Here is a 27,548-nt window from a genome sequence, read left to right as displayed (position 1 = left end):
CTTTTACGCGGACTGGTGAAGTTGAGGAATATGACCTTAAGTTCTGCTGTCCTCATTCGATTCCAAATTCTTGCTAACTGTGCAGATACCATTATACAGCAAATTACATTACAGCACCATTAATATTCTTTCCCTAGGGTTTGAAAAGATACAATGATTCACCTTGCTTCCTTTGTTAATAAAAGGTTACATAAGACAGTCCAATCATGAATGAGCACAGAGTCTTTCACACCATATAGGTAAAGTACATTACTGCTGTAAAATCATTCTGAATTGTGCACATATCTGAGTAATTTATGTACAGAGGTTTGCATTAAATGGGTATCTGATAGGCAGAAAGTGCACCGTGCTTCTCACTCTCTGAATATTAACATCCTAGGCTTTACAAATTATGATAGAGTACCTGAAAGATCATTTTCTTACTTTGTAGCTTTATAGCTACTTTTTTCCACATGTTTAGGAAGTAGAACTAGTTTTGATTTATTCTTCTGATATAATATTTGATGTGCACATAGCTAGCTGTAAGGTTAAAACACATCTCATGGAATATGGGGAAATCTGGCAGAAAAATATTGATGCAAGGACAGTGATAAAACAGTTAAGACTAATTGCATGTTTTGATATAAACTATGTAGTTTGTAAGTATTTCTTATTATAAAAATGACAGAGCTAAAAAAGTACAGATGACTTGTCTGACAGCTCAGCCCTTTGCAACCTTACATCTCCTTCCTCGCCATAAACACCATTTACTGCAATTTACTATATTCCATTATGCAGTATTTTAACCATCTGCCATCTTGTGAGACACCATAAGCCTCTGTAATTCTACATTATTTTTTATTTGTCTTCATGTTAAATGTATTGCTAAAAATTAATACTTTTCATTAAATGCCACATTTCATTAATGGTTCACTCACTCAAATAACATGGAAAACAATGGAGACTGCGACATCATTCAGTCACCAAGGTGATTCTCCTCATCATCTGATTTTGGTGTTTGCAGTTCCTGTGTAGTGGTTGGTACCTGAAACAGATAGGGCAAAAGTAACCAGTTTTATGTATTAAAAGATAAATTAGACCCACATGACAGCCACTGGCTTAACTTTCTGAAAATATGAAAAAAGCACACACACCACAGTACTGCACTGGAGTGAAACCCATAGATTTCACAAGTAAAGACATTCCGAATGAGGACTAGATAGTCTGGAAAGTATTTTAGCACTTTCGTTTTGTTTAATGAAAAGATTTCTTCAGAATAATAATTCTCATTACAAACTTATTTGAAAAGACATATACAGCCAAGTCACATGTTCTAAAAATAATCAGTTACATTCAAACTCTCACCGTTTTGCTGCCTTCATTTTAAATTAGAGAGAATAAAAAGGTATAATCAATGCACAATGTATTATCTAATAAAGATTTATATATTGTAAAATTTAAAGTTGTACTACACTATTCAGGTAGTCTGTACCTTTACTCAATGAAAACCCTGAGATCAGTTCAGCTGTTACGATATTTATTTACTCTGCATACGAAGTAGACATCTAGTTTAACAATGAAAGGTATACACAAATAACAAAACCATACTTCAGCTTACAGCATCAGATCTGTAAGGATAGGAAAATTAAAGTCTCCCCTACAAAAGAAAACATTCCAATCTTTATAGTGTCTTTCCTGCCTTCATCAGCAGTTTAGAGAATTTGCCAGAATAATAAGTCTTTCTTTTGAAGATGGTCTGCTGACAGTTTGTTTTCTATATTTCAAACATTCTGTTCCTGAAGGATAACTCCTCGGCCTTGCTCTTATCTTGCACATCCTGTTGATGAGACACAGCTGCATACAAGAGTTCATCTTGACCTGCTTGTAGATAATAAATTTCACAAGCTGCATAGTTTATAAAAGATAAAATATTTTACTTCTGACTCCTAATAACAATGAATGCCAAGCTATATGTTTTTGCCAAGTGCACTCTACAAACTGAAATGCGGAATATCTATTTTACATTTTCAGAATAAAATCCACTGAAATTCATTTTTAACCTGTTCGTTACTCTCACAATTCCCTCTTTAATTAAAAAGCGGAAAATGACTGTCCATTTTCAACTTCACATTGACACCTTTCCAAGTTACCTAGGTTAATCATCATAATTTGTTAGATTCTATACGTTTTTCATAAATGGCAACTTAGATAGCAATTCCAGATAGTTAATATGACTATAATGCCCAGTACTACTAATACAGTATGTATCAATCAACGTAATAGGTTTTTTCCTGATTTTGACCAACCAGTAAAGATATCCCACCAACTGTGAGCAGTACCTTTTTTGGTATTTTTAGCCAAGCTGACTAAGTCATTTATCTTTTGCAATGATGCTTAATGCTTCATAATACAGAATACTTTTACTTCTTTTTCCAAGTACTCTCTGAGAATCTTAATATTGTTCATTATGTTTTTTAAATTATCCAAAGATACAGATATATCGGAAAGCTGTATTAAGTCATAATTCCAATTCTTGGAAGTATTTACTTCTATGGTTTCAGTAAACACATAGCTCTGATTATTCCATTTAAGGAAATCAACATGTGATAAACATCCTACAAAAGGTCATTTTTAAATTATGACTTACATCTTGATCTGTAACCAAATATGCTGAGGAGCCACTTCTATAAACATTTGAAAAGAAGAAGGCATAATAGTCCATTTGCATAAATTAACAGAATGCTGCAATAAGCATGGTTTATAGACAGGCGAATGCTGTCCACAAATTAATCCATTTTGAGTCTGTGTACAGTACTCAATTTTATGTGTTTTTCCCCTCATATCTATATGATTACCTTCAAATTGTGGCAACCAATACTCATACCCTTCTGGTACGAGAAATATCATAGGTAATATCATAAACTGACACATAACAGTGGTACCAGTAACATTATAATGTGAGAATTGCCCTGTGCAGTACTGTGAAGTGGAATATGTTACTTCAGTAAATAGTTTCTGTATCAGGTATCCATTTGTTCATTGTTTTGGCAGAAATTGCTTTTACCCATTTTGTAAAAACGTCAACTACCACTAGAAGATACCTGTACCCACCTTTAGCTGGGGGTAATGGACCAGCAAAGTCAATCTGGATGGCATACCAAGGTCCATCCACTGGAGTTACCCTTAGTAACCGTGTTTTTTTTAATTGAGCATTAACCTGAAAACATATTAAGCATTCAGCATGCACTAAATCACAGATTTTCTTTAGCTGTGGATGCCAATACTTGTTCTTTACAATGGGCCATACCTTTTGTATACCCAAATGTCCCAATACCTGATGATTACATTTTACTAACTGTCATGCCTGGGGTCTATATTACTACAACAAATGCTTAAATGTTCAAATCTGTAAAGGTCAACCTTTACAGATCGAACACTTAAACATTTGAAATAGTAAAAAAGTAAATAAAAAAATAAATAAATATGTAGAAAGGGTTTAGGCAGGGGGGCAAGCCCCCCCTGCACCCCCCCACATGGAGGGCTGTGCCCCCACCGCTACTTAAATATACCAACTGAGAGATCGCACTTCGGTGAACTACAGTGCAGAAATGGGAAATTTCCCATTCCCTACACTGTAGTGTGATTTTGGAGTTGGTATATTAAAGTAAGGGTGGTGTGGAGGGTGCAGGGGGGCTTGCCCCCCCCAGCTTAAACCCTTTAGTTTTCTTTTTTGTGTTGTGTAATTTTTTTTTTTAATTTTGTAAAAATTCGACCGGTTAACTGTTCGATCTCTAAAGGTCGACCTTTAGAGATTCGAACATTTAAGCAGTCTTGTATCTAATATAGACCCTGTGCCTGTTGGTACGGTATATAAGGTAGAGTAGAACTGTCTTCAAAACATTTTACATAATATTGCCCTGGACTTTCTCCTACAAGAGTACATTTTTCTAACTCTTCCTGCAGTCCAAACTTAGTTTGAATCTGCAGCAAATCATGCTGCAAATTCTGAGCTGGAAATGTCTGTATGGCATGTACTGCAATGGTTTTATCTGGTACACTGGAAAGGTGCTCTGTAGGATATAATTGCATTCCTTCCTTGGCTGCCTTTTTTGCCATCTGATCAGCATAGTTATTTAACTGAAAAATTTAATTTGTAGATTTTTAATGAGCTTTTACCTTTAAGATACTGTAGCAACCCACAAGGGACTGGACTACGAACCAAATTCCAAATAATCTGTAACACAGAAGCATGCTTGAGTGGTTTGCCCATATTATCAACAAACCCTCTCCTTGCCCATGTAGACATGTGCAGCCGCAGAGAATTAACTACGTGTGCACTGTCTGAAAATATTTTCCTTCATATTTTATGGTTAGATAAGTAATACTTGAATAAACGAGTAGTAGTCACACCATAAGCTCAACACAAAAAACAAAAGCAGGATGAACGTGTAACAAATTTAATAAAGTTAAGCGCTTTCTTCCCCTGTTAATACGGAGACTTCATCAGAACTAAATAACCTCACCAGTCAAACCCATTTTATACACATATAGTTGATTGATTAATTAAATTAAATTAATTAATTAAATTAAGTTAAAACACCTTGACATTGTAAATTTCTACTATAAAATTCTACACAAAATACAGTACTGAAATACATTCTAAATAAATCATTCAAGTGCATACATTGACATTAAAATACATTTAAGAAACACATTTAAAACATTTACAACACATTTAAAATGCATTTAATCATGCTAGGGCTTTTTTCTTTAGAACTGGCATCAAGGATAGATAATCATTAAGACCTGGTTCTGTCAATGCATTTAATTTGAGAATCCAATAAAATTCTCTCAAATCCACATCTAACTCCCACCAACCACCTCTTGGGTTGTGTCTTATCACTTCTAGTATTCCAAATCTAAATTTAGCATCCTCTTGACAGACCAAAGAATGTTTATAAAGAGCATTATTAATGTTACCCTTGCCTATGGCATATAAATGTTCGTATATTCTAGTACAAAGTTTTCTCTCAGTTTTGCCTATATAAAAATGTGAACAAGTTTGGCAAATGGAAATATAGACCACCCCTTTAGTCTCACAATTACCCTTCTGTAAATGTATAGCTTTAGTGTTACCCCCTATATACACCACATCTTGATTTAAAACAAAAGGACATTGCCAACAACAACCACACCTGGTCGTCCCTTTAATAAATACGTTCCTAGGTGCGGTGATGTGTTCAGTCAGGAATTTAAAATTTTTCCCCATTTTACAGACATACTTGGGTAAGTGACCCAAGGTATCAAACACTTCAGTGTTACCTCTAAATATAACCCAGTTTTTCTTAACAATTTCTTTAAGTAGATGTTCACCTGAACCATAAGAAATAACCATACTTGTTGTGTATCCATCGTTAGAATAAAGTGGAGTAGTTTGTTTGTGAATAATCTCTCCACTAGCTAAAAGGGGCTTATATCTAACACCCCATCCTTCCACCACTTGTTTCGCCACCTTGTTCAATAAACTACTAGGGTAACCTCTAACCCTAAACATTTCAGTAATAATTGAAACTTCTTCCAAAAATGTACTCTTGTAGGAGAAAGTTCAGGGCAATATTATGCAAAATGTTTTGAAGACAGTTCTAGTCTACCTTATATACCGTACCAACAGGCACGGGGTCTATATTAGATACACAACCGCTTAAATGTTCGAATCTCTAAAGGTTGACCTTTAGAGATCGAACAGTTAACCAGTCGAATTTTTACAAAATGAAAAAAAAAAAGTTACACAACACAAAAAAAACTAAAGGGTTTAAGCGGGGGGGCAAGCCCCCCTGCACCCTCCACACCACCCTTACTTTAATATACCAACTCCAAAATGACACTACAGTGTAGAGAATGGGAAATTTCCCATTTCCGCACTGTAGTTCACCAAAGTGCGATCTCGGAGTTGGTATATTTAAGTAGCGGGGGGCACAGCCCCCCATGTGGGGGGGTGCAGGGGGGGCTTGCCTCCCTGCCTAAACCCTTTCTACATATTTTTTTTTTTATTTACTTTGTTTACTATTTCGTACGTTTAAGTGTTCGATCTGTAAAGGTTGACCTTTACAGATTCGAACATTTAAGCATTCGTTGTAGTAATATAGACCCCAGGCACGACAGTTAGTAAAATGTAATCATCAGGTATTGGGACATTTGGGTATACAAAAGGTATGGCCCATTGTAAAGAACAAGTATTGGCATCCACAGCTAAAGAAAATCTGTGATTTAGTGCATGATTAAATGCATTTTAAATGAGTTGTAAATGTTTTAAATGTGTTTCTTAAATGTATTTTAATGTCAATGTATGCACTTGAATGATTTATTTAGAATGTATTTCAGTACTGTATTTTGTGTAGAATTTTATAGCAGAAATTTACAGTGTCAAGGTGTTTTAACTTAATTTAATTAATTAATTTAATTTAATTAATCAATCAACTATATGTGTATAAAATGGGTTTGACTAGTGAGGTTATTTAGTTCTGATGAAGTCTCCATATTAACAGGGGAAGAAAGCGCTTAACTTTATTAAATTTGTTACACGTTCATCCTGCTTTTGTTTTTTGTGTTGAGCTTATGGTGTGACTACTACTCGTTTATTTGGACATCTTTTGTGATTTACTTGGTTATTTTTGGATGCCCAACCAACGTTTTTTTATAGCTAAGTAATACTTATTTCCTGCCTTTATTGTAACTTGCTTGACACTAAACAATGCCAACCATTTTGCAAACACTGCTTGACTGACGTCATCAATTAGTTTATTTAACTGAGTCTCATTTACCAAAGCCTGTATGGCATAATGTGGCGCTTGTACTATAATAATCATCTACCACAATATCAATATTAGCCTACTCCCAACTATTCTCTGCCTAAAACGCATTTACCCACCTTATATATTCTTCACGTAAACATAATACCAAAGCTTGCCCTAGTAGTCACAATGACTGCACCCAAAATACTCACACTATTATCCTTACTGTACTCCTGCTATTTATTCCTCACCATCGAAGCTCCTATGAATATGTACGTTATATAGAATTCCAATACCCAACATTTCAAACCTCCACCACCCTAGCATTTAATAAGTTTGACCATTTTATAACTTCCCACTCTCCTAATTCTTTCCCCCCCCAAATACTACCAACCAATTAAATACAGTTACATTAGCTCAGAAACCAAAGGCTACGAAAAACTTATAAACAAATTCCTGAGACTCATAAATAGCTTGAAAATTAACCTTATGAGGGATGGAGACATCCACCCTAACCCTGGCCCATCCACAGCAATTGACCCAAGCTCACTGACTAACAATCCAGCGTGCACTACCCAGATAAATAGGCTCCCAAACTCATTTCTGGCCTGCCATCTTAACATCAGAAGCCTAAATAACAAGATCCACAGCCTCCATACACTCCTAGCTGTTCACCCCCCTGATATCCTCTGCCTCATTGAAACTTGGCTAAAACCAACAACTAAAGACAATGAAGTAACATCCCCACAGTACAACATTCTTAGACTGGCTTGGACCTCAAGGAAGGGTGGCAGGGTAGCTGTGCTTTACAAGTCTACCCTAACAATAAATAATGACACCCAACAACCACCCCAGTTTAGCAATGCAGAAATTCTCATCTCCAAACTACAAATAAATAAAAATAAGTGCAGATACATTGTCTGCATTTATATACCATCTGGTAAAAATGTCAATATTCTAGAAAATATCCTGCATTGGCTATCCTGCAACTATCCCCAGGAAACCATAGTCTTAGGTGACTTTAACATTGATTGGAACACCTGTTCCTCTGAATCTCCATCTACCCATATAAACCTTCACGGGTTTACTCAGATCATTTCCACCCCACTAGTTTCAACAAAAACAAAGCCAAAGATAGTATCCTTGATTGGATACTTAATGGCCACTTTCAAATTTACAAACCAGGCACACTACCTGATGATCACTGCCTTACCTATTTTATTAGGCTAAAAGCCTACATTCCCCATCAGCCCACCTATAAAACAATAAGAAAAGTCAAGAACTTTAACATCGACAACTTCCAACAAGAACTCAAAGCATGCAATTGGTCTGTTTTGAAACAACTTCCATTACAAGAGGCAGTGGATTAATTCAATACTAAATTCCTGGCTATCCTTAATTTACATGCTCCTACCCGCACCATCATTGCCAAAACAAAAGTTGCACCATGGCTATCTAAAGATACAAAAAAACAAAATTATACTAAGAAACAAGGCCTGTTACTAAAGCCCCACTGGACCAAGTCAGATATCAACAGTTAAGGAATGAGGCTAAAAAATCTATCATTCTAGACAAAAAAAAAAACTATTCCTCCCTCCTGCAACAAAAATACCAACAAAAACCTCAAAAGTTCTGGGCTGGAATAAACAGCCTTCTCCACACAGGCCGTACCACCACTCCTACCCCATCAACTGCCCTTGATAAATCTCCTGTAGAAATCACAAACACCTTCAATACCTTCTTTACCGAAACTATCCATTCTCTAGTCACCCATCTCACTCCCACGTGCTCAAACTCCAGCGCTGTCACACCTAGCTGTGACCCACCCAATGCTCAACTCTCCTTGACATTTCACCCCATACCTACTCTCCTAATCCGGGCCCTACTTAAAAAACTAAAACCTACTACGTTAGCTGCCGACCTCCTCCCTACTGAATATCTGCAAAAAGCTGCGGACGCCATAGCTCTCCCCATTTCTATCCTGATTAATAGATCCATCTCCGAGGGAACCATCCAATCAATATGGAAAATTTCACATGTAATACCTCTCCATAAAGGAAGTAGTTCCACAGAGCTATCTAAGTTTAGATGTATAGCCATTCTGTCACCACTAGCTAAAATCATGAAAAAATGCATCCACAAACAACTCATGCACTTTTTTATTCAAAACAAACTGCTCGCTGACTCTCAGCACGGCTTTAGGCCATTTCACAGTACCACCACTGCTCTCCTATCTTTCTCTAATGTAATCAGTCTTAATTATAACAACAACAAACTATCCTCAGCACTCTTCCTAGATCTTTCAAAGGCCTTCGACATGGAAAATCATTAGCTATTGCTCAATACCCTGAAATCCATCGGTTTAGACTATCAGGCAATACAATGGTTCCAGTCCTACCTACTCAGTAGACAGCAGGCTGTCTTATGGCAGAACAAGCTGCCATCCCAACTGCCTCTAACCCTAGGAGTCCCACAGGGCTCCATACTAGGTCCCCTTCTTTTCTCAATCTTTATCAATGATCTTCACACAACCATCCCAAAAGCTACTTGCATCCAATATGCAGATGACTCAACAGTGATATGCTCTGCCTCCTCTCCAACACAACTACTGTCCCTAACCCAGACTACTTTCAACACCGTTAAAAACTGGCTAGCTAACCACCGCCTGCTTCTAAATACTAACAAAACCAAACTGCTGCTTTTCTCCCCTACCCGTAGGTGTTCTCCTCCATTCTTCACCATTAAATCTAACAACAACACCATTATCTCCCCAGATGACCACACTAAGCTACTAGGTATAATAATCAACAAAAACCTTAAATTTGATAAACATGTTAATCACACTATTACGTTCATTAGCAAAAAAACTTAGCTCCCTGTACAAGCTCAAACTTTTCTTCACCCCTCTTGCTAGGGCAGCTATTGCACGCTCCCACCTTCTCTCTACCCTTATGTATGCCTCCCATGTACTCACCAACCTGTCCAAAACCAATCTCAATAAATTATCGGGTTGTTACAACCATATAGCTAGATTCGCTACTGGCATGGCATATAGGACCCATCATTGTCAATACCTAAAAGCTCTAGGATGGCTAGAATTTCCTACCCTTCGGCAGTTCAACCACTTTATAGTAGCACACAAAGTCCTCCACCAACATGAAAACACCCCTGCCCTTAAAAACATTATCAGCCCTATAGTGCCCTCAGGCCACTACACTCATCTAATAAACTAATGATACTGACCCAAAAATCCACCAACTCTGCAGGAGATGCTGTATTTGCCAACTCAATTGGTAAAACTTGGAATCTACTTCCTGCTAGCCTTACCAAGGAAACTTTGCTATCCCTATTTAAAAAAGGCCTCAAACATTACTTCAAATCACACTGGCTTTGTCCTTGCTCAAATCCTGATTAACAATTCTACTAAATCATGTATTACTACCCAATCTGCTGTTTAGCTATCTACCCGTGCCACATTACATATGTGTGTCTGCACATTGTGAAATTTGTTATCTGCTTGTATACTATGATACTATTTTGATATGTTTACTGTGTTTAAAACCTAGTTATGTATGTACTGTGTCTGTACTGTTTTGTTATGTGGAGCTTTTCTCCCCGGGCCTCTGCTGAAAATGGACATGTATCCAGTCGGACTACCCGGTCAACAAATGTAAAATAAATAAAAATAAATAATGTCTTTGGAAAAAGCTGTTAAGTATTTAGTTTGTTTTAAACCTCAGTAAATGGCCAAACATTGCTGAATGCACAGGTGATACCCCCTCTCAACATGTGTCATCTTTGTAAAATCTTTTCCATTTTAGCATCAGAGCCCTGGGTTTACTCCTGTAGAAGCACAACAGAGAGTGTATTGGGTGCAGCTGCTGCCTGTAACACAAAGGGACGTGTTAAACTTGGAGCTACTAGTTTTGTAGCCTTGGCCAATGCTGCCTTTAAATCACAAAAAGCTGTACTTTTCTTTGGTCCCCACTCCAGAAAGGGTAATTATTTCTGGCTAGAAAGCATATCATGACATGAATTGTACCTTTTTACTTTTAACTTTAAACCCTGCCTCCTGCAGGGTTTGAAGGACCTGTATTACTTTAGCTAAATGCTGTTCTTTTGTTTCAGACACAGTTAGTGTAAAATTGAAAGCATACTCTTCCACCTGTAGTATACATTAGTTTATTGCAGTATTGTTTATTTGCTTTATGCTGTGAGAATTGAATGCATGCTTGCCCTTTGGCTGTTACCTAGACTGTGACACTTTGGTCTTACACATTTGCTTTTTGATGTGATTTTGCTGTTGCCTATACTGTACTAGTAGCTATTTGTACCCTCCCTTTTTGTAAAGGGACCTGCATATTTTAACTGCATACTGTAGCCCATGTACTGACTGTACTCGGTGTAGTATTTACTTGCAAACAGATTATTAATGACGTGTGTGCACAAGTATGACATCTTATTACAATTACCAAACAGGATAGAATGCAGTCGTAATAAACATTAACTTGCTTAACGATGCATAATCTTGCTTTTGAATAGTGTTTTTGCTGAAGTCTGTGCTATTTTATGCTATTATACAATTTGCTGCTGTGTGTGTGCTGCACTTTAGGTGAAAAGAAAATACATGTCTTGTGATGTCATGTCTTTACTGCGTTTAACTAAGTGCCTTGCTGTAACTGAATGAAAGTTTGTGCTGTGTACCCTTAACTATTTTTGACAGGTAGAATAGTATGTCGTAAGGGCGGCCACAGTGGTGTAGCGGTTAGCATTGCCGCCTCACAGCAAGAGGTTCTCTGGTTCGATCCTCAGCTGGGGTGCCTTCTGTGCGGAGTCTGCATGTCCTCCCTGTGGTCATGTGGGTTTCCTCAGGGTGCTCCGGTTTCCTCCCACATCCCAAAGACATGCTGTAGGTGGATTGGACACACTAAATTGGCCCTAGGTGTGAGTGTGTGCATGTGTGTGCCTTCTGTGGAAGGTTGGGCGCCGGGCTGGCAACTCGACACCGTAAAAACTCCACTGCCAATCATGAGCGGACGGTGATCCGCTGTGGCGACCCCTAACTGGGAAAAGCCAGAAGAAGAAGAAGAGTAGTACGTCGTAAATTATTTATCAGCGCAGTTAACTGCTGTTGCTTTAACTCTTTACTAACCAGATTATATTTGTCAGTATTCTGTTCTGCTGACTTTAAAGCTCTTATGCACATCCAAAAAAGGTTTGCATATGTTGTCTGAACTTTTTGAACTCACTGTGAGTGTATCTTAGAAGTTTATTAAATCTTTTTTGTCAGTTCACCATGAACCTCATCTCTGTTCTTATCTGCTTTGTAATGTGTAGTGGTTTTATGCCACTTTTGCTGTATATAAGCCACGAAATGCTGAGGAATAAAATTTCAGAAGCAACACTCAAGTGTATCATTGCATACAGTGCCTACAGTTTTAAGATCCCAAACTTTAAATGTAATGTTGTATGTTGTATCTTTCGGCTTTTCCCGGTTAGGGGTCGCCACAGCGGAACTCCGGTCCGCTAATGATTAGCAGTAGATTTTTACGTACCGAGTTGCCAGCCCTGACGTACAACCTTCAATGAAGGTATGCCCATTCACGCATGTCTCCACACAGAAGACGCTTTAGCTGAGAATCGAACAGGACAACGTCTTACTGTGAGGCGACAACGCTACCGCAGCACCACCACCGCAGCTCCAAACTTTAAATGTAATCATATTATTAAAAATACCCTTCTGTTCATCCCACTTAGGGAGAGTTTCTAACATCCTAGACTGATGATAAACTTTAGCTGAGGCTATGACAGGACTGCTAATAGTGGTTTCTAGTGCTTTAGATTGATATTTTTCTAACGTCTTGTAATCTTAAAAGATCTTGATTAGTTCAGTTTGCTGCTCTAGTAGTCTCAGATTTCTGTGTCTCTAATTGAGCTCATAATGTTAGTCTCCTCCCTTGCAACAATTACGTCGTGCTGTGTGTCAGCCAGTTGCTTGTCATATTTTTTTTGCAAACGGACAATTTTATTTATTAACCCTTTTATTATATCAATAGCTTTAGTGCCCTGTTCAATAACAGTTTGTGTAAAGGTCTTAATTTCAGTCTGTAAGAATTTATATAAATGGTAATTGTCACATCTCTGTATAAAAGTGCACTAGTAGTATGCTCATAGATAATTATACCCAACTGAATATAATAGAAATTTACAAATAACTTAAAAATATACATGAGAACAGTTAAAGTTACTCAATAGGATCTCTTCTAAGCATACATTTTCAAAATAAAATTAATTTTATTTACCATCATTCAAAAATGAGTGTATTAAAATCATGCTCTATTCTTCTTCTGTGTTTGACAATAAATAAATATAATGAATTAAAACAATCACAGTTAAATGCCACTTTTAAAAATGTTTTGATAATCAAATCCCAACCTAAAAAAATCATTGTTTCTTCACTTTCTATTTAGATGTGAGGAAGAAACAGGAAAACATTAAGGAGAGAGAACATTCACTCATATGAGCTTTTGCTGTTATTTACACCACACACACACATTTTATATATATATATATATATATATATATATATATATATATATATATATATATATATATTAGACTCCTGAAATGAGTGTAAAAATAGTTACTAATATAGTACATAAAATATGGATACAATGAAAGGTGAGCTGATTTTGCAGGGGATGTTCTGTATTTTTCATTAAAAAGTAAATAGTTTACTGACAGATGACCATTTACATAAATCAAAGAAGTTCTTTTGTGTTTGGATTTGTAGATGTATATGAGTTTTGATAGCTTTGAGGAGTAAAATGTCATCCATTTACTGAATCATATTAAGTGAAGGTAGCATATTAGTAAGGTGATTTATGAATAAAGACAAAAGAAAGAGATCTAACAGAGAGCCTTATGGAACTCCAGTGTTTATAGTCCTCTTAGTAAGAGACGTGATAGTTATATTGTACCTCATATGTCCAATTAGAAAAATTGGGTTAAACCACCTTATTTTATTATTGCCAAAGTTGAACCATTGAAGATTTATCAGTAAAATGTTGTGGACACTGTCCCAAACACACAAGTCATACCCACAAATACTCCAGATGTAATGAGACCTTTATTCATATTACAGTAAATGGTGGTAGTAGCAGTCATTAAGGCTGTTGTGCTGGTTGAAGACATTGCAAAATCCATGCTGGTCGTCTGGGAGAAGTCCATATCTGTTATTGTGTTTGAAAAATTGTTTCCCAAATATTTTTTGAAAGACGGGATAACTTTGATATTGGTCTGTAATAGTTTACTAGTTTTGGAGTGGCGACTTTAGGAAGCTGGAATGGGTGCTATGCTTAATGTAAGTTAGATGATTGCTGTTGAGAGGAAGAGGTTAGAGATGTTGGTAAAATGTTATGCAGTTTTACCAGCGATTCTGTTGAGAATAAGAAGTAAATTAAACTAGATTTGGTGGATGAGACTTTCAGTTTTTTATGAGCTTTTTGGTTTAGGGAATTCTGCAAATTGAAAGGCAGCAGAGTATTTGAGCAATGTGTAAAGCTGTGTTCGTGCTGAAACCTTCAGATGGTGCCTTGAATTGCTTTGTGGTGACCTCAAGAGTGGGAATAGGAACATGCATTCTTCAGCAAAGGAAGTGCTGGACTTTGAATTAGAGGTAGCTTTGGAAGAGGGTTCTGTTATGTGACTTCTTACATTTTTTTTCAAAAGAGTTTGGATTGGCTGGTTGTGGAATTGTATTTTCTCATCATATTGAGTTTGTTGAATTATTATCTATTCTTGTTGCTTTGCTGTGACTCAGGAGTTTTTGGTGGAGGTTATTATTGTTTGGGGTTTTCTTCTGATTTTTTTTCAGACAAGGTATCTTAGTTTCATCATTTTCTTAAGCTCTTTGCTCAGCTAGTGATACTTTTCTCTTCTCAGTCTTGTGTTTGCAGTTGGGATGATCGATTCTTGTACAGAGGACATGGGATGATTGATTCTTGTACAGAGGACATGGGATGATCGATTCTTATACAGAGGAGATGGGATGATCGATTCTTGTACAGAGGACATGGGATGATCGATTCTCATACAGAGGACATGGGATGATCGATTCTTGTACAGAGGACATGGGATGATCGATTCTTGTACAGAGGACATGGGATGATCGATTCTCATACAGAGGACATGGGATGATCGATTCTTGTACAGAGGACATGGGATGATCGATTCTTGTACAGAGGACATGGGATGATCGATTCTTGTACAGAGGACATGGGATGATCGATTCTTGTACAGAGGACATGGGATGATCGATTCTTGTACAGAGGACATGGGATGATCGATTCTTGTACAGAGGACATGGGATGATCGATTCTTGTACAGAGGACATGGGATGATCGATTCTTGTACAGAGGACATGGGATGATCGATTCTCATACAGAGGACATGGGATGATCGATTCTTGTACAGAGGACATGGGATGATCGATTCTCATACAGAGGACATGGGATGATCGATTCTCATACAGAGGACATGGGATGATCGATTCTTGTACAGAGGACATGGGATGATCGATTCTCATACAGAGGACATGGGATGATCGATTCTCATACAGAGGACATGGGATGATCGATTCTCATACAGAGGACATGGGATGATCGATTCTTGTACAGAGGACATGGGATGATCGATTCTCATACAGAGGACATGGGATGATCGATTCTCATACAGAGGACATGGGATGATCGATTCTCATACAGAGGACATGGGATGATCGATTCTCATACAGAGGACATGGGATGATCGATTCTCATACAGAGGACATGGGATGATCGATTCTCATACAGAGGACATGGGATGATCGATTCTCATACAGGGGACATGGGATGATCGATTCTCATACAGGGGACATGGGATGATCGATTCTTGTACAGAGGACATGGGATGATCGATTCTCATACAGAGGACATGGGATGATCGATTCTCATACAGAGGACATGGGATGATCGATTCTCATACAGGGGACATGGGATGATCGATTCTTGTACAGAGGACATGGGATGATCGATTCTCATACAGAGGACATGGGATGATCGATTCTCATACAGAGGACATGGGATGATCGATTCTCATACAGGGGACATGGGATGATCGATTCTCATACAGGGGACATGGGATGATCGATTCTTGTACAGAGGACATGGGATGATCGATTCTTGTACAGAGGACATGGGATGATCGATTCTCATACAGAGGACATGGGATGATCGATTCTCATACAGAGGACATGGGATGACCGATTCTTGTACAGAGGACATGGGATGATCGATTCTCATACAGAGGACATGGGATGATCGATTCTCATACAGGGGACATGGGATGATCAATTCTTGTACAGAGGACATGGGATGATCGATTCTCATACAGAGGACATGGGATGATCGATTCTCATACAGAGGACATGGGATGATCGATTCTCATACAGGGGACATGGGATGATCGATTCTCATACAGGGGACATGGGATGATCGATTCTTGTACAGAGGACATGGGATGATCGATTCTCGTACAGAGGACATGGGATGATCGATTCTCATACAGAGGACATGGGATGATCGATTCTCATACAGAGGACATGGGATGACCGATTCTTGTACAGAGGACATGGGATGATCGATTCTCGTACAAAGAACATGGGATGATCGATTCTCATACAGAGGACATGGGATGATCGATTCTCATACAGGGGACATGGGATGATCGATTCTTGTACAAAGGACATGGGATGATCGATTCTCGTACAGAGGACATGGGATGATCGATTCTCGTACAAAGGACATGGGATGATCGATTTTCATACAGGGGGCATGGGATGATCGATTCGTGTACAGAGGACACAGGATGATCGATTCTCGTACAGGGGACATGGGATGATCGATTCTCGTACAAAGGACATGGGATGATTGATTTTCGTACAGGGGACATGGGATGATCGATTCTTGTACAGAGGACACAGGATGATCGATTCTCATACAGGGGACATGGGATGATCTATTCGTGTACAGAGGACACGGGATGATCGATTCTCATACAAAGGACATGGGATGATCGATTCTCGTACAGAGGACATGGGATGATCGATTCTCGTACAGGGGACATGGGATGATCGATTCGTGTACAGAGGACATGTGATGATCAATTTTCATACAGGGGACATGGGATGATCGATTCGTGTACAGAGGACACGTGATGATCGATTCTCGTACAAAGGACACGGGATGATCGATTCTCGTACAGAGGACATGGGATGATCGATTCTCGTACAGGGGACATGGGATGATCGATTCTCATACAGGGGACATGGGATGATCAATTCCCATACACGGGACAGAATGGGAATGAAAAGATCAAGATTTTGAGGGGTCTGGGATGGAGTATTCATGACCCTATTATCCAGTTTTTGTTCAAGGAATTGTCAGCCTACGACTATCTGTGGAAGAGGTTTGGCTGTTTTAAATTAAGTATAGTGCAGAGTCATTGCCTGTTTGGGGTTTGTTCTAGTTGTTATTGTTCAAATATTTTGTTTAGCTTTTTGCTTTCTGGATCCATTACATTAAAGTTGAAGACTCTAAGCATAATAGTATTTTGGGGGGGCCCAGTTGTAAAAAATCTGTTGAATTAAGTTTTCTTTATGAGTAGATGATAGCACCTACAGAATCATGACAGGTAGGAATTCAAAATCTCAGAAGAAAACCTGTCACAGATTTACTAGATCCTTGAGGACAAAATGTTTATGCCAGTCATTTGGAAGCACTACTTTATAAAACTATATAGCCAGCTGTTACAGAGACTTGCCACTTTAAGTCTGAGATTGTGTCATATATTACAACAAAGTCAACAGACACAAGATAAGCAGAAGAGAAAAAATACTATTAGTGATAGAACAAATACAATGAGACATTACTGTATTAGATGGATAGAAATCATAGCTCCTGCTGTTAGCATGTGTATGTTCGTAAAATATATGACATGATGCAAATTGACAATGTGTACTATTAACAGATTAACATCTTACTTGTGTTTCAGCTGAGTTCTGTCCAAGCTGGAGGGTCAACAGCCTTTATCTATGCAAACTTCAGTGTCCCTGTTGTGAAGGTAAGAAAAGCCTCTTTTAACTTCTCTGTGGAGTTGGTGCCTGGCAAATAAAAATTCAGAGAGTGGATAAAATGTCCAGCTAATAATCACTCTGTTCAGACACAATGAGCATTAATAAGTGACACATCCTCCATATTGTTATAGTCTATTTGCCATGAAAGAAGAAAGCGTACAATCCTCTTTCAAACATTCCTTTCCTCAAAACCCTGGCTGCATTTAATGTCCTTCCCCTGGAACAGATGATGCACTTGGGCAGTATATTCAGTGCACACTTATAATAGCAGAAACAGAATGTAGGTGTAAAGTAGAAAGATTTGCTCTTGTGAAATAACTCTACCACTCCTAATAGAGCTGATGCATGTAAAGGGATTTTGCTTTTGTCTATGTGAAGACAAGTTTCACTGTACAGTGGCTCACTGGGGTGCCTTCTGTTCACAGTCTGCATATTGCCACACTGCCCTCGTGCACCTCCAGTAGGTGCTCTAATTTCCTCCTACACCCAAATGTCATTGTCATTAAATGGGTTTGAGTTTCTCTAAATTTCAGCTGATGTGTGTGCAGTGTGTGACCATGTGTGTTTTGTGACGGACTGTCATCCTTTCCAGGATTAGTTTTCTGCCATATACCAACTGAGTGCCTAGCTAGGTTACAGCTTCCCCAGGGCCCTGCACAGGATACAAGTATCAGAGAATGAATACATGAAGATTCACATCACATAACTCACAACAGAGGATGTAAGCATTCATTAACTGATGTGCACCAGCACTGATTTTATAGAATTAAGAGCACTGCTTTGTAAATCTCTGCAGTAACTGCCGTATCACTGTAAGTTCTGTAAGGTGTTGCAGCCTTTCTTTTTTGGCATTTATTTATTTGTTAAATGGGTATATCACTTCAGTACTATTTTCCAGGATGACCCAGAAGCTTTGGTCTGGTTGATTAGTGTCATACAACATGTAAATGACGGAGATGAGAACAAAACCTTGATCCAAAGAACACAGGAGATGTACAGTTTGTTGCTTTAACCACTAGGTTAGACTTCCAACAGCACAGTCATATATGCAGAGTGTGACTCTCATTGAAATAAAAATGTACTGCAGGGAAATAAATACATTTGTTTCGAACCTGACATGTTGATATTTGATCAAATGACTGCCAGGTTAATAGAAATACAGATATTTTTAACCTACAAGGTGGAATCTACAGTAATGTATGCAGTGTTCCAACTGTGACATAACCAGCCTTCTTAACAGTGGAGATATAAGTTGCCTGATTTTCATGGTGATGTTTCTTCTTATCCACTGCAACCCCCATGGACTTTCAACTGTCTTTTCCTACTGATTTCACACTTTTAGCTCAGGTAAGAGGTCACTCTTCACTTCACTTGCTGTAAGTAACTTAGATGAATATGTATCCTCTCCTTGTTTTTTTGTCAGCCAGGTGCTTTATGCTGTACCTCTGTGTACTGGAGCTGAGTCACCACTCACCTTACACCTACTCTTCCCTTGTTATGTCTCTTCTTGGCTTATCTAGCTAACGTAAGTACTAATAATGTTACAGATCCTTCGGCCATAAGCATAGCCTTAATTCCCCCTTTAGCACCTCTGTAATGCTACTGATATCGATATTAAATGTAGACTGGAACAAGAACTGAACATGTGCCACATTACTTGTAACTTTTCTCCTACACCATGGCTTCCATTTCCTACTACCTTCTTTTCTTGTTGGCCAACCAGATTTAACCCAAACGTTTGGGTTAGCAGTGCAAATGGCACATCGGGCAGCATACTTGCCTTTGGTGCAGATGGCTGTGGGTTTAATTCCCACATCAAGTAGATCAATTGCTGACACTGCTATGCAACCTAAGGAGGTACTGCACTCCTGGGTTTGCCAAACTTTTGATGAGAATTTAAACCAAGGCCCTATCTGCTTGAATTAGTGGTATTTCAGGTGGGTGTAGAAGATCCCATGGCACGTAGCAAAAAGAGCAGGGTTCTTTATTTAAAACATTATTTATAATACAATTTACAAAATTACATATTTACAATTTTTACGGTGTACTACTATCCATTCCTTTCCATTATTGTCATACAGTCAAAATGATCTTACTTTTCATTATTGTGTTAAACTTCTATCTTCAGTAGCCTTATGTGACCCCCATTCCTGTTTTCCACAGCCACCATCTAATTGTTCTTAATATTACTGCTAGTCTCTTTTTAACATTAAACAAGATTTAATTTATCCTTTCATTGCAAATGGACCACACAATGTAAAATCATTTTTATCTATTTTACTAACATATTATTTATTTTTCTGGCTATAATATCCATACATAATCATATCTATATGTATTTCATTTAACTCCTTTATATTTTCAAAGAATATTTGTTCAGAAAATTTTTCCCACGGTTTTGCAGCCCTTATACTTTGTATGAAAACATGTACTGTAGTTTCTTCTTTACACATTATATACGAACTCTTTCACTGATTCTTATATGGCATATTTGCATTTACTGGTAATTTAACAATCACAAATCTCCATGAAAAATCTTGGCGTTTCACTTGATTATTACATCATGTGTTTTGTAATTTTATAACTTTATCATTTTCATTTGCTAGGTCATCCCAAGAATTTACATAATAATATTGTATCATACTTGTATTACCACATTTCCTTTCATTTTCAATTTCATCAATTTTTATTTTCCATAAAAGAAGTTTTTCTTGATAACCTCATTTCTTCAGGAATACATTCCTTTCAATTTTTTTGAACATATCCTAAAGCCAATCATATTTGCACTTTAGTAAATTTACTAATAAATTCACATTTTTATCATTTATCCAAAATAAAACTTTACAAATTCATAGAGGCAGCATAAACAATTGAGTTTATTAATCCTAAACTTTCATCTTCCCTAACCATATACAAGACTACTGTCTTCACTGGATTCAATCCTGAACCCCTTATAAAAGAAAAAAAAAAATACTTGTAGTATTTCTTTTTCATGGATTTTTGGCACCATATAGACATTTGCTAAATATGCACTCTTTCCTTGTATAACTGAATTAATCAAATAAACTTTTTTTATTAAAAGATAGCTTGTATGATTTCCAAAAACAAAAACTCTCCTTAATTTCATGTATTATCTTATTCATTTGTTCCCCATTTACATTTTTAACCCAAATCTTATTCGGAACACAAAGATTTCTTTCATCAAAAAGATATTTGTCCTGCCTTTACTATATCACATAGTTCTTTGCATTTTTTCTTTATTTAAAGTCATACCTATTATGTTTAAACATTGAGATGCATAAGATATAACTTCTTTCATCCAGATTTTGTTTCTTCTAATCAATATAATATCATCTGCATAAGTAAACTTAACTGGAATTTTTATTTGTTCATTAGTAATACCGGTAGTACCTTTCGTATGCAAATTTACATCTCTAACTAATATATTTATATCTAAAGCAAAGAATATGCTACTTATAGGACTTCCCTGATGTATAATATTCTTTATTTCTATTTATTTGCTTAACCATCCATTCACTAACATTCTTACTTTATTTTATCATATGCAGAACAACATACATTCTTAGTTTTCTCACTAATATCATACTCTTCCATAACCATCCACAAAAGTTTATGTTGTACTCTATCAGATGCTTTATTTACATCTCATATCATAATCTTGGTTTCAGCTGTCCTGTTTATAATATCATCCTCAATTTCCCTTACTATGAATAATGATTCCTGATATCCTTTTCTCCTTAAACTATATATACTATCTTCTATAATACATTTCATTTTACCTTCTATTCTCTTTTGAATTATTTTCATAAAAACTTATAATCTGCATTGCTCAATATGATGGGTCTCCAATTTTCAGTTTTATTTTTATCTTCCTTTTCCCTTACAAATTTGAGAATACCACTTCATACATCTTTATACATAAAACCTTAATTTAACTATTCATTCATAACTGTTAACAAGTGTTTTTTCTGACAATCCATAAAATTGCTATACAATTGATATGTTATTCCATGCGGTCCTGAAACTGACTGTAAATGAACTTGTTGACCTACCTTGTCTAATTCATGTAAGGAAATCTCATTTTCCAGTTATTTTCTTGTTCTTTTAATTTTTAACGTGCTATTCTTTTTTTCCTTTTACTTTATTTCTATCTGGAAACATTTTTTAACATAATTTATTACAATATTTATATTTTGTTCCTGAGACCTTCTTACATCTCCTGTATCATTTTTCATTAATTTATTATATTACCACTCTCCTTAACCATATTACTGAAATAAGCTAATACCACTTCTGGTTTACATTGTAAGTAATACCTTTCCTTAAATAATAATTCTTTCATTTTCTCCTGATTCTTTTCATAAAGTCTCTCTTCTACCGCATAACATGCTCTATTGTTCCTTTCCAAATCATTTAAAGCATTGTTTTATAATTTTTTTCTGCTTTTATTACATCTGACTGCCATTCTAAAAAATACTTTATTTTTTTAAAGCTTGCCAGCACTCTGACCACTTTTTATAACATAGTCTGGTGGAAATATGATCTTGCCATAACCGTGTACTTATTTTCTTTCTATTTTCATTCCATAATTTCTCGTTTATTTTTATTTCGTTTTCAGTCTGATATACTTATTTTCCTGTATCTCTATTTATACAGCTGAGTGATCTGAAAGCCTGTTACAAGTGTCTTGCCATCAGCTATAGTTAAATCTTATGATACAATAAAATAATCTATTTCAGACTTATATACACCTCAACTGTATGTCCACAAATTATTTTTCCAAATCTTTAAATTGTTCCGTTATAACATCAAACATTTTCTTGACATCATTTCTTTTCTTCTCTCAAATCACAATTAACATTTCTTAATATTATAGTCATATTAATTATTAAATAATCCACATTTGTATGAAATAAATGTCCTTTTCTTTCTTGTAACGTAGGCATACAGTGCTATAATTCTGTATACCTAATTATGCCTTCCCAGCTAATCCTCCCACCATTACCAGTGTTATATTCAGTATTTTCACTCACTTCCTTCAAAGTAGTTATGTCAGGGTGTAGTTCTTTTCCTTGATTCCATAGTGTACCTACTCCCCAAAATTTCTTTGTAATCTCTCTTCTTGTGTCAAAAATGTTACATCTTCCAATATTATTACACTGACATCACACTTACTGCACCAATTTAGGATGCTTATCCTTCTGCTTATATTTTAATACTATTTACATTTGCTGAAAGTACTCTAAAATTGTCATTATGTCTATGCTGCAGCTGACCAGAAGTATGTCTGTCTGAAGTATTTATCCCATTTGCATTATCTACTGACTTCCCTCTTCTCTTTGTCCCTTTAAACTTTATTTTTCTGCATCTTACTCTTTTGCCAATATAATGTTTTTTTACTTTTTATACTATTTTTCAGTTTAGCTCTTCCTCACCACTTATTTCAGAACCCTTTTCTATAACATCTTCTGTTTCATTTTGTGTCTTTACCCCTCTCTTTATGCTTACCCAGACTTACTCTTTATCCTCTATTGGGGCCATTTCTTCTTTCCGTATACTATCCTCACTTTTCATTCTTCTTCTTCATCCATTTTCTCTAGATTATAGTTCATCCACAAATGCCTGGTTTTGCTACATTCATAACATTTTAGTTTACAGTTTTTGCACCATGAGCTGTTTCCCCACAAAAATGATATGTCCTTTTATTACAGTTACTTAGTAAATTATCATCATTTTAACAGAAAAAAAAACACATTTTAGGATATCCGCAATATTTTACAGCACTCCTGTTGCCTTCTACACTTATCCTGGGAATAGGAACAGGTTTTTCTTTCTCCATTTTCAGTACAATATGACAGCTGCATTCACTAGTCCATAATCCTCTGCTGTCATATACTTTACCAATGTCCATAACTTCTTTTTAAAATGTGCTTAAATGTCTCATTAAAGTTTCATTTTTAACTTCAGTTTGAACATTTTTTTTATTTTTTGCCTTTCTCTGAAATGTTTTAGCCACATATGAGTTCCATGGATTACAGTTCTTTTTTTCATACAGCCCCCAAAAACTTTCCATGACAGTACCAGTCTCAAAGATAATGCCACAAAATTACTCTTTATGAATACGAATAAAAGCTCTGACCTCATGAGCCTTCAGTCCCACTGGGACCATTACATTATCCCGGATGTCATACTCATCCACCTCTTTTTCTTCTTTGTTCTGAATTTTTACGACAAATTTCCTTTGACTGTTACCTTTTCTTCTCCCTTTCCCTGCAGTTTTCCTAATGGTCTCAGCATATGATTTCCTTTTCTAACAATATTACTGTAAAATGGTTTCCAATTCTTCTGAATGGATTGTGTCCATAATTTCACCCCATGAAACATCTTTTCCACTTTCTGACTCACTCTGCAGCAATTCATCCAAAATATCATCCCATAACCCTCCCCATCTAGACAGTTGTAATAAAATATCCATAGTTGTTTTTAACATTTGGTCCAAATGAAATAAACAAATTTTGCTGAAACAGCTCTTCAGGATCCAGTAAAGCCTCAAATACCCCAGCAGCGCTCACCTATATGCATCTTGGCTCTTCTTGTCCTCTCTCAGGCACCAACAACACTAGGATTAGAACAAACACTGTCCTAATGAATAGGGGAAGTTCCTCAATGCCCTGGTCAAATTTCCACTAGAAGTATAAATACCACCTCAGGTTTCCCCTGAAAAGAGGCTCCTAGCCTAGTGGGACTAACCCAGTCAACAAAGGATAAATAAATAAAAACTTTTTAATTACCCCAAAAAAAGACTAATATTTTTATTAATCCAATATGTGAGACTTTTATAAAAAGTCGTGCTAAAAATTAGGCAGGCAACATCCAAAGATTCTCCAGTGTTGTTACTTTGGTGACATACATATCCAGTCATTTTCTGAACTTTTTCTACTTAGTGAGGCTTATGCTTGTAGCAAGCACAGCATGACAAATCAGATTTCCCTATCCTCTGCAGCAGTCTCCATTTTATCTTGTGAATCCCCAGGTATTCACAAGCAAGGTTGTTGCAATAAATTTTCTAGTAGTCTGGTTTCTCTCTTGAGGCTTTCTCCAAATGAACCATGCCTCCAAGCAGATATCCACAAAGGTTGTCCTAGGGTAGTACCTAAACTACCTGAGTTAACTCCTCTCATCCCAGAGGAATAGAGGCTCTACTCAAATGTTCTCCAGGATTGCAACATTCCTTACTCTGTGGAGGAAAGAAGCCTGTGATGATATGGATATACAAAGGAAATATAGTGTTTAACCAACCTGATATCTGGGAGAGCTAAATCCAAGAATCAGAGGGTTGTGGGTGCATTAGGTGCCAGATGTTTACCAGACATACAGTGGATATAAAAAGTGTACACACCCCTGCTAAAATGCCAGGTTTTTGTGATATAAAAAACTGAGACCACAATAAATCATTTCAAAACTTTTTCCACCTTTAATGTGATCTATAACCTGCACAATTCAATTGAAAAACAAACAAATCTGTTAGGGGAAAAAATAAAAAATGTACAATACCCTGGTTGCATAAACTAATACTTTGTTGAAGCACCTTTTGATTCAATTACAACATTCAGTCTTCTTGGGTTGGAGTCTATCAACATGGCACATCTTGAGTTGGCAATATTTGCCTACTCTTCCTTGCAAATGCACCCCAAATCTGTCAGATTGCGAGGGCATCTCTTGTGCACAGTCTTCTTCAGGTCACCCCACAGATTTTCTATTGGATTTAGGTCTGGGCCATTCCAAAACTTTAATTTTCTTCTGGTGAAGCCATTCTTTTGTTGATTTGGATGTATGCTTGGGGTCATTGTCATGTTGAAAGGTGAAATTCCTCTTCATCTTCAGCTTTCTATCATGTGCCTGAAGGTTTTGAGCCAAAAGTGACTGGTATCTGGAACTGTTCATAATTCCCTCCACCTTGACTAAAGCCCCAGTTCCAGCTGAAGAAAAGCAACCACAAAGCATGATACTGCCACCACCATGCTATACCGTGGGATGGTGTTCTTTTGGTGATGCAAAGTGATTTTGCACCGAACGTACCTTTTGGAAGTGTAGCCAAAATGTTCAACCTTGGTCTCATTAGCCCATAAGACATTTTCCCACATGCTTTTGGGAGATGATGTATTGTTTTGCAAATTTTAGCTGGGCCTGGATGTTTTTCTGTGTAAGAAAAGGCTTCTGTCTTGCAACCCTACCCCATAGTCTAGACATATGGAGAATACGGGAGATTGTCACATGTAGAACACAACCAGTACTTACTAGAAATTCCTGCAGCTCCTTTAGTGTTGCTGTAGGTCTTTTGGAAGCCTCCCTGACCAGTTTTGGCTTGTATTTTCATCAGTTTTAGGAGGATGTCCAGTTCTTTGCAACATCACTGTTGTCCCATATTTTCTCCACTTTTTGATGACTGTCTTCACTGTGTTCCATGGTATATCCAATGCTGTGGAAATTTTTTTTGTACCCTTCTCCTGACTGATACCTTTCAACAATGAGATCCCTTTGATGCTTTGTAAGCTCTCTAGGAACCATGGCTTTTGCTGTAGCAACTGAGTAAATGTCAAGAAAATCCTATTAGGACAGCTGAACTTTATTTGGGGTTAATCAGAGTCTCTTTAATTGATGGTAGGTGTGCACCCAAGAAGACTGAATGCTGTAATTATATCAAAAGGTGCTTCAACAAAGTATTAGTTTAAGGGTGCACACACACAACAAAGTATTAGTTTAAGGGTTTGCACACATATGCAACCAGCGTATTGTACGTTTTTTTATTTTTTATATTTTTCCCCAAACAGATTTGTTTGTTTTTAATTGACTTGTGTAGGTTATAGGTCACATTAATGGTGGGAAAAGTTTTGAAGTGATTTATCATGGTCTCATTTTTTATATCACAAAAACCTGGCATTTTAACAGGGGTGTGTACACTTTTTATATCCACTGTTTTTGAATATACTGTGAGAAGGTGTCCAAACTGGAGAGCTATAATTAATAAACAAATAAATACAAGGCACATATTTATTTATTTGTTTACATACATACATAAATAAAATAACCATGTACCACACAATATGTGAGTCAGCTAAGGTGGGATCTGGCTAGCCAATGATATTCATGCTCACAGATCTGAGCTGGGGGGGGGGGGGTCATGTGGTATGTGGAGCTGCAGTTATGGGGCAGTCAAGGGAAAGGAACCATACCTGACCTGACTGCAGAAATTCACACACGCTTATTATAAAATGGAGGGACAGAATCAGTGTAGCAGAGATGCTTGTCTCTTTCATAGGAAGGGATCTGCCATACAGAAAAGTTTGCTGTGAGAAGAAAAGGTATAGAATGCCTGGTGGAAACCTAAGGAGTTACTGGAGCAAGGGAAGTGGATTACTGAGAGAGAGCGAGAGTCTTCAGATGGCTTGACTCTTTGTACTGGATTATTTGAGAGACTTTTTCTTCATTCTAACTAGTGAAGTTGTGAGTATTGAACTATTAATTCCAGTGAGATATTTAAAATCTGAACTGTGTGAAAATGTATATATACTTACCTGTGTGCC

At 36.9% G+C, this 27,548-nt stretch overlaps 1 protein-coding gene across 2 annotated transcripts in view; it reads left to right on the top strand.

Annotated features, from left to right (window-relative positions):
* The window catches only part of P4HA3 (prolyl 4-hydroxylase subunit alpha 3), a 1,158,229-nt gene that overhangs the window by 1,040,512 nt on the left and 90,169 nt on the right, over nucleotides 1-27,548 (top strand). For both annotated transcript variants that reach the window (XM_044073397.1, XM_044073396.1), the window contains exon 11: nucleotides 17,862-17,930. In XM_044073397.1, the coding sequence (XP_043929332.1) occupies nucleotides 17,862-17,930 (69 nt within the window). The remainder of the gene's footprint in view (nucleotides 1-17,861; nucleotides 17,931-27,548) is intronic.

Source organism: Protopterus annectens, chromosome 5.part1, assembly GCF_019279795.1.
Source record: "Protopterus annectens isolate FY-2018-M chromosome 5.part1, PAN1.0, whole genome shotgun sequence".
Taxonomy (NCBI): Eukaryota; Metazoa; Chordata; order Ceratodontiformes; family Protopteridae; genus Protopterus; species Protopterus annectens.
Note: the sequence above shows the minus strand (reverse complement) of the source record. Positions and strands in the feature narration are given on the sequence as shown.